Source organism: Propithecus coquereli, unplaced genomic scaffold (assembly GCF_000956105.1).
Source record: "Propithecus coquereli isolate 6110/MARCELLA unplaced genomic scaffold, Pcoq_1.0 Scaffold44, whole genome shotgun sequence".
Taxonomy (NCBI): domain Eukaryota; kingdom Metazoa; phylum Chordata; class Mammalia; order Primates; family Indriidae; genus Propithecus; species Propithecus coquereli.
The window spans coordinates 2,127,001-2,139,668 of record NW_012150174.1 but is presented as its reverse complement, the minus strand read 5'-3'; the positions used below and the strand labels follow the sequence as shown (position 1 = coordinate 2,139,668).

Genomic DNA, 12,668 nt, shown 5'->3' with positions numbered 1-12,668 from the left:
CACCTCCCTTTCCAGTTTGATTCGTCTGTCGCACATTATCGGACATCAGGGCTGCTTCTACGCTTGAGTAAAGTTTGGCTTCTTTATAGTCTGTTCTAGTCTACTCTGTAATTCTTTCGTGCCTATCACAGGTGGGACACAGCACCAGGCACCGAAGGGGTAAGAACTCAGGGAATGAGGCTGCAGGCAGGGAATCATCTAAAACGGGCAAGGGCAAAGCTGGAGGGGAGGAGCTGGCTGAGAGAAACTAGCAACTCTTCTCCTCTAGCTTGTCTTTCTCTTCTGGCCTCCTGCCAAGGCTAACAGGCAGCTTCTTGTTACTTTCTGTTGCAAAGCTTGCGCCCTGCAAGGCACCCACCGAGGGCCTCATTCCTCCAGTGGTGGGGAGCCTCTAGCTCCCGGCTGGCAAGCAGGTAGACATGCCCAGAGCCCTGTGACTGGGCCTGCTTTTCCTCTCTGGACCATTCATTCAGCAGACTTCCAGCCAGGCCCCAGGCACTAGGGACAAAATCGGAAATAACAGATCTGTCCTCAAGAAGCTCACCAGCTTGCCCTGGTCTCCCCCTGCTTCTGATGGCCTCCTCACTTGGGTAATACTGGACATACCTTTCCCAAATGTCATCATTTCTCTCTCCCAGAAAAGAAATATTTCACTAGAACAGTTACACTAACAAGCAATTCTCCCCTTCCCTCACCAGACCAAGAGAAAAGAGAAACAAAAGGAACAGCAGGCATTTCACATACGTTATCTCACCTAATCATCATAACAATCCTGCAAGGTGGAATTATAATCCCCATAACACAGACGAGGGAAAAAACGGAAGCTCACACAGATGGTGCCAGTTTGAACCAATGCCGTCTGCCTGCAGAGTCCCTGCTCTTTCTACAGCCCCAGGCTGCCTATGTCAGTCAGCTCAGCCTGCTGCTCTGCTAGCTCTAGCTCCCTCCTTTGTCTGGACTTACTGCTTTCACAAATTTAGATTCCCTGCAATCTTTCTGTTTGTACTGGTCCCAGAGGAAGCCAGCCTCTCCCAGTCCAGTGACAGGGGCAGTAGTAGCAACATCCTAGGCACTGCCTTTGACTCTTTGATTACCTTGTCTTAACTACACCCAGGCTGAAGCAGTTCCAGTATAAAGTATCTGGTGCTGCAAAGCATGCAGATTTGCTGCTACATTTTCTAGCTTTTTCTCTGACTCCAGTCCCTTTTACTCCCCAACCCCTCTGCTGGCTGGCAGCCTCCCTCCTCTGCTGTCCTCAGTTCTGCCTCTTTGCACATCATGTTTGAACTTGCAAAGTAGTACTTCAAACTACTGCCCTACCAGGCAGCTGAGCCAGTATAGCTCAATTCCAAAAAGAGTGTGTGAGTCTCTGCTGAGAGCCAGGCACTGATCTGGGTGCAGTGAATAGGCAAGAAACAAGAGAGAAACACAGGGAAGGGCCTTGCCTCTCAGAAGATCAGGGTCAGAGGCTAGGAGAGAGAAGTAGAGGCAGGCAGTGGTGGGGTTGTAATAAGAGTGCTAAAATATCAGAGCTGGAAGGAAATTTGGTTTTCTGTTTTAACTCCTCCATTTTACAGATGGGGAAACTAAAGCCTAGAGGAGGGCAATTACTTGAACTAATAATATCAGATAATAACTAACATTTCTAAAGCCCTCACTAGTAGCTAAGCACCATTCTATGTGCTTTACATATAACTCATTTAACCCTCCACCAATCCTAAGAAGAAGGTGCTATTGCCCTCCCCATTTTAAAGATGAAGAAAATGAGACAAAGAGGGATTAAATACCTTGCCCAAGTTCACACTGCTAGTAATCGGAAGTCTGAATTGAACTCAGGCAGTCTGGCCCTACACCATGGTCTCTTTAATACACTGTGAGATGGAGACTGAGTCTACCTGTGCAAGTAGTGAGAAGGCTTCTTGAATGAATTATTTGTAGGTTTAATTATGAAAACATTGAACTTTGATTATCCAGAGCCAACTAAGAGGAAACCTCTAATAACCAGAGGTTCAGATCAAACTGGGAGTTCCTAAGGCCACTAAATACAAAGCAGTGAGGGGAGTGAGCAGAGTCCCATATTTCTAAAGAAAGAGCCAAACCAACAGAGAAGAATTTGAGAATTTGGTATAAGGGATTCATTCAAAGAACCACAAGCAGTCCAGTCCACTCCCCATTTTTATGTCTGGCTTTCTACTCATGATGTCCCCAGCCCATGAGTACTTTAATATTTTCCAGTGTCACTTCCCAAGGCAGAGAGGCCATCTCAGGTACCTTAAAAACATGCTCAAGGATATGGATAGAAATTTTCAGAAAAGGCGCTTCTAGTAAACCCTTGGTCAACCAAAAACTTCCATTTCCCCAAATCTCTCCCAAAACACACACATACACACACACACACACACGCACACACATGCACCCTGGCTTTTGGCTAACCAAGAGTTAGCCAATTCTGCCACATGAATTACAGAATAAACACAGCCATCAAATAAAAATTACTTACCAATTACCGCCAAATTATGCTCTGAGCCACAAGAGACCTGTAAAAAGAAAGAAAATAAGTTATATTAAGAGAAAGAAAATGTATAGATATTTCAGCCAGCATATTTTATGATCACAGTTATTTTCTAATGCCACTAACATTCATTTTTGGCAAATTTTAGGAAAGAAGTAAAAAGGAGCACCATATACAAAGGTTAAGACTATAATTACAACACATTCACAGCTGCATAAAACGAGAAAGTGGAAAAAAATTGAATGGAAATACACCAAGATATTAAAGTAGTTGCCTTTAGCCAGTGAAACCATGAGTAATTTTTTATCCTTTCTTCTTTCTATTTTTTGTATTTTTTCAAACTATCTATAATGAGCATGTTACTTTAAAAATGGAAAGATAAACAATAAAGATAACAGTTTTTGAAAACCAAAAAAACCATCACTCTCATCTGGACTGATAAAATGAGCAAAGGATTCAGCAGAAATAGACTGATCCACGGAGAAGTGCTTGACTTTTCCTCATCTGTCCACTCTCTGAACTTTCACTTACCAGCCACACAAACTATCTGCAGTTCTTTGAACACATCATGTTCACTCACACTTTCAGGCCTCTGCACACACTTGTTTCTCTACCCAGAATGCCTTCTCCTCTACTGCCTAATACATTTCTACTTACCCTTTAAAATCTCAAAGCATCTACTGAGATGCCTTTGCTATTGCTTCTAGGTAGACTCAGGCACCGTGTCATTATGTCATAACGACTCTTGCCATTATGTCATATGTACCCCATTGTCACAGCCATCTTGTTGCCTTTTAACATTTTTCCTGTCTCTCACTTGACTGTATGCCTCTTGAGAACAGGGCTGGAGTCTCATTCACATCTGTATTGCACAGATGAACTGTACAAGGCCTGGGACTCAGTTAACATCTGCTAAGTGAGAGAATGCATGAAAGATGCTCATGTTAGCTCCTGGCAAGCAGAAGGGTTCGGGTACTCTGTAAAGTTAATGCTGGAAGGGCCCTGGAGATCACCTACATTAGGAGGAGATGACTAAGGCATAGGAAGGGGAAATAAATCACCTCAGGTCCCAGAGCAAGCCTGTGCCAAAACTAAGACTAGACCCACCATTCTGTTCTCTACTTCCATGAGACCAGCTTTTTGGATCTGTATATGAGTGATTCCTCATTGAGTGAGATGATGTGGTATTTATTTTTCTGTGCCTGGCTTATTTCACTTAACATAATGTCCTCCAGGTTCATCCATGTTGTCACCAATGAATACAGTTAATAATAATATTTTGTATTTTTGAAAAATACTAAGAGTAGATTTTGTTTCTCACCACAAAAATGACAACTATGTGAAATAATGTGTTAACTAGCTTGATTTAGCCATTCCACAGTGCAAATATATTTCAAAACATGTTATATGTGATAAATATATACAACTCTATCAAGTAAAAAATAAAATTAAAAACAAAACTAAGACAAGAGCCACTTTGATTCTCCTAATTCTCACCCAAGTTCGTTTATTGATGCTTCTCCCTCTTTCCAATGAAAACCACTTGGAAGTAACATCCAGAGATTCTTAGCACAGGCCCCTGACAGTTAGGGTAACAGGCTCAAAAGGCATCTGAGCATTGGAAGCCAATGTGCACACTGGTAGGTGAGAAGGGGCAGCAAGGCTTCCTAGGCTTTTTTCTGTGTCAAAGCTGTGCTTCCCAGATCCCAGCTTCCACAAGGAAGAGGGCTACCACACCTGTGTTGACTCCCTGATTGTCTGGCAAAGAAGCTCCTGTGTATTTCACCCTCAGTAAGTATTTCCAGGTTGTCTAGTCTTTGAGCTCCTTTAAGGCTGACTCTGGGTCTGACTTACCTGAGGATTCCCATTATCCCTCACCCAGGGGGCCACATACACAGCACAAGTTCATTATGTGCTTCCTGGACGTAATTAGGCTGGGTTATCTTGGTATGTTACAGGAAGCTGTTTAGATTGAAGAACTGGGGGAAAAAACCTAGATTTTTAACAATAGGGGAATACTTATGTAAAATAATCATAGAGCCATTGGGTGGATTATTACACAGCCTTAGAAAATTATGCTTATAATAATAGGAACATACTCATAATATCATATGAACTTAAAAATCACACAAAACTATATATATAATATGATCTTAACTCTACAATAAAACATGAAAAAGAATGACTGAAAGGAGATACATCAAAATGTATGGTTTTTTTCTTTTTTCTATACTTTCTGAATTTTATATACAATTCTTACAATCAGGAAAAAATCTATTAAAAATAAGAAAAAACAAATATAATATAGTTCCTACTATAGAGAAAAAAACCCCAAATGGCTATAAAATATATACATTATAAAATCTGGTTTGTTTAGAAGTAGTAGGCAGAAAGAATTTGAAGGAAACTTAACTAAATTATAGGGGTAGCTGCATCACAGGGGTAGGATTATAAAATATTTTTTCTGCTATTCTCTATTTTCCTAATATTGTTTAACTGTGGTGGCAGCAGCAGTGGTGGTGGCGGCAGCGGTAACAGCAGGAATTAAAGAACCATGTATTGAGGACTCACATGTGCCAGCAGTCATGCCAAGGCAATTTATAAACATTATCACATTTTAATCATCACAATAATCTTTTCAGGTAGATTTAACTTTGCTCATTTTAGACATAAGGAGATTGAGGCTCATACATATTAAATAACCTTCACAGCTAGTTAAGCGACAGCAGTGGAACTAAAACCCAGGTCTGACTGATCTCCAAGCTAGTATTCTTTATTGCTACATCATGGTACCTTTGTTTTTTAAAAAATAAAGTTATTTCACTTTACAAAATGCATAGAGAGAAAGGGCCTGCCTCTGACTGTCAGGGTTTACCCTAAGGCTGTGGACTGCAGAGTTGATCAGCCTTAAGGACCAGGAGCTTCCAGAAACAAGCCATTGACAAATGCCAGTATCAGGCAGCAGACGCTACTCCGAATTAATGAGTGAGACAGTGATGAACGAATCTTGTCAAGCCAATGTAGAGCTTGAAGCTCAAAGCTCCCCACTGCTTCTTGTTGTCTATGCACTGGCATAGAGGTCAGGAGACTGAACACCACAGGCCACAAAATCCCAGTGCTATATTCCTTCAATTGTATCAATGACCATTGGCTTCATAATGCTCCTGTCAGCAGCTACCCACTGCCCAGCTGCAGGCAGCTTTCTAGAAGACTCTGGCAACAATGGCAATATGCCCAGGAGAAGGAGATTCAGAGCCAGGAAGCTAGGTGAGTCCTAGGTCCTCTGCTTTCTGGCTCTGAGACCCCCGGCAAGGTATTTAACCTCTTGGGCCTCAATGTTCTCAGGTATAAAAAGTACATAACAGTGTCTGTCTTGCCTGCCTTACAGAATCACTAGAGGACAAATGAGACCATTTATAAACCCTTGGCGATAAACCCATGGCGATAAACCCTTATCGCCATGCATCCCACCTTCCTTACATACAAATCTGACCATGTGATGCCCTGTACAAAACCCTTCACAGGTTCCTCGCGTTTGTAGGGAAAAGCCTAAACTACATAGTATGGCTTATAAGGCCCTTATGAGTAGGTCCCTGTTTACCTCTCTGGCTTCATTTCCTCCCTCTGCTACTCATGAACCCTCAAGCCCCCCAAAAGCGTATTCCCTTTGTGCCATTCATATCACATCACGTTGTCTCTAAGAACATCATGCAATGTCAGGCCTTTATGAATGCTCTTCTCCTTGACTTGGCATTCCCTTTCTCCCACTGTCTACCAAGGTAAGTCCTTTAAGATTACTCAAACATCACCTCCTGAGAAAGGCTTCCCTGACTTCTCAAGGCAGAGCCAGCTGCTGCCACAGCACCATGCATCATGGGCCTTAACACACGTGTGATGTCTGTTCACAGAGTGTGCATGTGTTAGGCTCCTTTGTCTCTTGGACATTCAGAAGACTGCCTTCCCAGTAGGGTCTGCCACACAGCCTGAATGCAGGGCATGGGGGCTGGTGGGTGAGCAGTACAAAGAGAAGGGACTCAGGGAAGGTATATGATCCCTAAGCAAGTGTAAGTAGCAGAGTGGCCACCACAGTCCAGTAGGAGACAGGCCCTGAGATGCACAGTGGGGGCAAGAAGGGGACAGCACTACAAGTGTGGAGTGCAGGATGCTGGGAGCATCAACAGCACAGTGTAGGTTGTTCTAGGAACTCTAGTACAACAGCGCAGAAGACCACAATAGAGGGCAGTCCTAGGAAACAGAGCCCCATTATAGAGAAAGCAGATTCCAGCTTGCTGATTAGGGCCTTTAAGAGAAGGGGGACACACCTCCCCAAGGGCAAAGGGTGGGAAGCAAAGGTGGCTGTGGAAAGCTGTCTTGTCTTAGTGCTGTCCAAATACGAGAGAGGTCTGCTCTGTTCAGAGACTGCAGCCTGAGAAGTCAGAGCTGCAGAAAACAACTTCCAAACCCCCATTGCCAGTGAGACACGATCTCCCATCCACCCGGCCAGACTCCATCAGTTCTTGTAAGGAGAGTCAAAACTCCCCTAGGGCTAGATTTTATGAAATACAGCTAGAACCACTCAAGAAGTGACTGATAATAGATGCCCAGCAAATATATGCTGAATGCATTAACAGGTTAAACAAATGAATAATTGAATAAGAAAAAATAGATGAATGTGAAAATATTTGCCAATAGTTGCATGTGAGTACTTTAGTTCCCAACAGTACAGTTGCACCATTTGTAGAAACAGCTGACTGACCTTACAGAGTACTTACGGCCAGGCACCCGGCTAACTGCTTTGCCTGTATTATCTCCTTTAAACTCATACACAACCTAAACGATTCTTTTGTTACAATCATTTTTACAAACGAAGGCACCCAGGTTCAGAGAAGTAAGGTAACTTGCCCAGTGTCATACAGCTACTGGAGGTGCAGGATTCCATGATCCTTCTGATTCAAGCTTTCTGTCCCCTCAACGGTCTTAGCCCTTCCACTTCGCATACAGGATGGAAATAAACCACCCACCCAGTTCCTTACATCTGGCAAACCCTTTGCTAATTATAAGGGATCTTAAACTAGAAGAACCCTGGATTCACAGGGCTCAAACAACATCTTGTCTGGGGCTAGGAGCGCCCACCTCTGGACTGATCAAGAAGCTGCTGCAGGGCTATTTCTTACGGGATTCGCTGTAAAACGGCAATAAAGTTTTGTCCCCTGCCGTCCTCATGGGAGATATCGCTTTGCAGAAGAACTCCACCAAACTGTTCAAATCTGAACCTTCCGAACAGAGGGAAATCAGGGCATGGAAAAGAGTTGGGTGGGAAAGAATACCGGGCAGCGACCAGGGCTCAGGGGAAGAAGCATGGGGACCCTAGTCCCACAGGCCACCTGCCAGAGACCGCCCTCACCTTCCGTCCCAGCCACAGCCTAGAGGCCGTCCTGCACGCGCGGTGGCGTTGGGGCCTGCTGATTGGCTCATGTCCCGCCCCCCAACAATGAGCCTGGCACTGCAGATGCTGTGGCAACGGGGCGCACGTGCGGAGACACGTGACGGCCGGAGAGGGCGGGGCATCGGCCTGCAGGCACGCGGCGGCCCTTCGGCTGGGCGCAGCTGTGTGAGTCCTGCGCACGCACAGGCGCCCGGTGGGAGACGCGTGCGGAAAGCAGCTCCAGGATCGCAGTCGGGCTGGCTGGGCTGCCTGCCTTGCCCGGGTTAACAGGCCGAGGGAATGGGTGCATCTGGGCCGCCGCCGCTAGCGCTCCCCCCAAACCCAGCTGCCATCTGTGTAGAGGTCTGGGTTAACAACCAGAATTTCTAAACTGTTAGAAAAGCAGGCCTGGGAGGCTGGGCACTTTTACAGGCAAACTGCAATCCTGTGAGCCAACCGAGTTCTACCCCTCGGCTCAGAAATAGCCCCAGATGGAGGAGGTCATGGCAACACCAGAGGCAGCACAGTTGCTTGCTTCTAGAAGTACCTAACCTTACAAAGATACCTTTAAATCCCTCTGTGGGGGCTGGAATTTTTAACTGAAGCCTAGATATCAAAGGAAGCAAAAACAACAAAAACAAAAAAACATAGAACATGTGGGTGTGTGGGGGGCTCCATCGGTCCTCCAACTCAAAAGTCCAGGGTTGAAGAACCTATTCTCTCTGTGAAGCCAATTCCCTTTTTTTAAAAGCACGTTATATGCTTAAGAAAAGTAAGGTCTGAACTAGGTTCTACTACCTCCTCAAACGGAGAGGGTGGGATGGGGAGGAAGAGAGCTAAGGTTTGGTAAGTGCCAAGCATGTGACATTACAGAATTTCACTTCACCTGCATGACCTGGCATCCTCACAGCCACTCTGGGAAAGGGGAATCTGTCTCCTTGCTCAACAGGTCAGCAAACCTGCTGAGAGGAGCTAAATCACTGGTACCTGGTCTGTGTTGGTCCTAAGCCTATGAGCTTACCCACTACACATACTGCCCTCTCCACTTCTGACACTGGTACCAGATTGTCCCAATCACGAAGGCTCAAACTCTCAAGTGACAGCTCTCTGACTCTTTATCTCCCTCCCACCCTTATATTTAGTCTGTCCCCAGATCCTGTTAATTTTGCCTTCTTGATGGTTCTCAAATATGTTGTGATTTCCAGCTGATATCATCTTTTAGCCCTTTTCATTCCACCTAGACTCTTAAGAGCTAATGACTTCAACCTTTCTTCTCACCATGATGTCATAATCTGATTTTCTAAAAAATTTAAAGTTGTCATAGTTGTCAAAGTCTCCTAACTTTTTACCACACTTGCTCTCTCAATCTTTTCCTATATAAATCCCTCTAAAACACGAATTTCTTCTCTGTCTCTGGAAAATCCCTTGTGTTTCCCACTTTTGTATCTTTATTTGCACCATTTTCCCTTCTCTATACCATTCTAAATCCAACCAACCCCACAAGGCCTAGGTCAAAACTTTTCACCTTGAGGAAGCCTCCCATATCATCTCAGCCCCTAGGAGATCAGCCTCCTCTCAAGTCTCACCATCTGCCTTGGCTATAGTTTGCTTTTATGAAATCTCCTTTGTACTTTTAATAATTTGGGAAAGGGTGTGGGGCACGTCTCCCCAGTCGGCATAGGGGTAGTGGAAAGGGCTCTGGATATGGAACCAAAAACCTGGATTTACATCCTGGTCCGACCACTTCCTAGCATGTGACCTTGGGCAAATGTCTTTGCCTCTCTGGTCCTCAGTTCCCTCATCTGTGAAACTGAGCACTAACAACCAGGCATATCTCACATATCCTAAATCCCTTTCAGACACTTCCCTAACCGTTCCCCACCCCCTGCCATCTACAGAATAAAATTCACTTTGAGCCTGTATCTACAGATACATTTTTCAGGACTTATAAAATATATAATTTGGGGACATATAAAGGAGACTATAAGCATTAGGAATTAGCATAGGTTCACTATGAATAGTTCTTCTATATAAACAGTTCATTTCCTTTTTCAACAGAGTTACTCTACTGACAGATAAGGAGAGGGCTTGAGAAATGTCTACTGAATTAGAATATAATACACACAATAATTAGACTATAATACATGCAGCTTAAACTAGCCAAGCAATTAGAACACTTGCTTTTCCCATAGTGTCCTTCCAGGGGAATTTCTTCATCACAAATGACCATGTTGGTACCATGTGATCCTGCTTCCTAGGGCTGTACCTAATTGGACTATGGAAGGACACCTGTCCCAAAGTGGGTTAATGCATAGATTGAGCACAGTCTAGGAAGTGGCTTAGTGTCAAAATTCTGCCTTAAAAGGGTTTTAGGGAATGAGTCTTCTAGTTGGTAGCTGGAAGAAATAGACACAAGGAAGATTAATATATGGAAGAGGTATAGGCAGAGGAGTTAGAAGTGGCAAGAACAGTAGAGAAGAGTGGCTAAGTCACCAGATTGTGAGCTCTAAAGGAAGAAGCAACAAATCCTACTGCAGAGGGCTCAAGAAAATCTAGGTTTTTGAGCTGCCTTGTGTTCTTTCTAGATGTTCTCTTATGAGGCATTTCTTTCACCTAAAATTTTCCTTACTTATGCTAAAGTACAATACAGTCCTCACAATAATAAAGTAACCTGAGAATACCTCTGATCCTTGCAGACTGAAAAAGCATAATACAACAATACATCTGGATTTCAGTAAAGGCACACCCCTAAGTTACTTGTATAAGTAACTTGAGAACAAAATGGTACTCTGTGAGTTGTACGACCAAATTCAAAGACAGGTAATTAATAGATTCAGGCTAGGCAAACATCCCATCACATGCTTCTCAAAAAAAAATTTAACCCTGCTCTAACCGCCATGATAATTTCAACCTATTATTACCAAGTGCCATTATCAAATACTAGTGACGATGTGGAATAACTGGAACTCTTACATTGCTGGTGGGAGTGTTAATTCAACAACTGCTTTGAAAAACTATTGGCAATATCTACTAAAGCTAATGCTAAACGTGTGTGTGTGTAGAGCTGAGTACCCAAAATAAATTATTGCTTACTTCATCAAAATGCATGTACAAAAATGTTCATAGCAACTTAATTCATAATAAGTAAAAAGATGAAATAACAAATATTCATCATCAATATAGTACATATAGTTCATTCAGAATACTTTATAGCAATGGGAAAAAAATAATGATATTCACATGATAAATCTTTAAGAATAATATTGAACAAAAGCCAGACACAGAAGAGTAAATATTGTATGACTCTATTTATATAAATCTCAAAAATAGGCAAAGTTCATTTCAAATAAGTAAAATAACTGTTAAAGGGAATAAAAAAAAGAGAACCAATCACAGTAACTTTTGAACACAGTGCTTTGACTAAGTTCTATGCAAAAATAAAAAGAACTGCAAAAAATCTTAACTACTTAGTAGTTTCTTTTCTTTCATAGTATACATGTACCAATTCTGAAAGTACTTTGTATGTATTGTATGACTGTGCTAATGAGAAAATATATTAATTGGGAGCCAGAATTTTCACTGTAGATGAAGGACACACAAATATATTAATAGAATAAGGGAAGGCAAAGAGAAACTCTATGGACATTAGATTAGAATTAGAGATATCAGTATGAACTTTGAGTCTTATACACACACATACAGGTGGCTTAGAGGCAATGTCACCCCAGAAGCAATGAGTTCATGTGGTGCCCAGAATGTGGTTTTAAAATGCTGTTCAACTAAGAGGAATTAGAGCCCCTCAGAGAAATGGTTGCTTCCAGGGTTGGGATAAGGAAAGAACAATTTGAGCCTGGAACATCTATTTGTACCAGGAAGTAAGGACATGATCAAAGAATGATGGCAACATGTTAAAAGGACACAGGAGCCAGCTTGAAGGAGCTCCCACTAGCTAAATGAGGGAGAATTTTGAGCATCAAAATAAATAATGACAGTAGCATATTATAACTCATTGAATAGAATAAAAATCCATGATTCTATACTGATAATAGGGGAGCAGGGAAAGCTCTTCCTTACAGTAAGATGCCAAAACTAATAAATGTAAAAGGAATAATTGGGCTAGAAAATAATTTTGCAACCATTATAATACTAACAGTTAATTCAGACAAGAATCATTAATGCATGTTAAAACTACTGGACAAAAGTCTGAAGGGGAGCAGGATATTTACATAGTGTCAAAGTATCTCTTCATAGATTAGTTCTTAATTACAAAGGATAAATGTTAACTTCATAGCAAAGAAAGGAAGCAGGCACCACCTTACCCAAGTGATGTAGGTTAGCGTCACTAATAATGGGATAAACTGACATCAGGTGCCTCCTGATATGATGCTTAAAGACAGACACATCATCACTTACTTAGTATTCCTGCCAAAAGTGCATAAATGAAATAAATCACAGGCCAGGCGTGGTGACTCACGCCTATAATCCCAGCACTCTGGGAGGCCGAGGCGGGAGGATCGCTCAAGGTCAGGAGTTCGAGACCAGCCATCTCTACTAAAAATAGAAAGAAATAAGCTGGACAACTAAAAATATATGGAAAAAATTAGCTGGGCATGGTGGCACATGCCAGCTACTCAAGAGGCTGAAGTAGATGGATTGCTTAAGCCCAGGAGTTTGACGTTGCTGTGAGCTAGGCTGATGCCACGGCACTCTAGCCTGGGCAACAGAGCAAGA

General features: G+C 42.8%; 1 protein-coding gene across 2 annotated transcripts in view; it reads right to left on the bottom strand.

Annotated features, from left to right (window-relative positions):
• The window catches only part of SERGEF (secretion regulating guanine nucleotide exchange factor), a 230,849-nt gene that overhangs the window by 81,833 nt on the left and 136,348 nt on the right, over positions 1–12,668 (bottom strand). For both annotated transcript variants that reach the window (XM_012654229.1, XM_012654230.1), the window contains exon 9: positions 2,501–2,537. In XM_012654229.1, the coding sequence (XP_012509683.1) occupies positions 2,501–2,537 (37 nt within the window). The remainder of the gene's footprint in view (positions 1–2,500; positions 2,538–12,668) is intronic.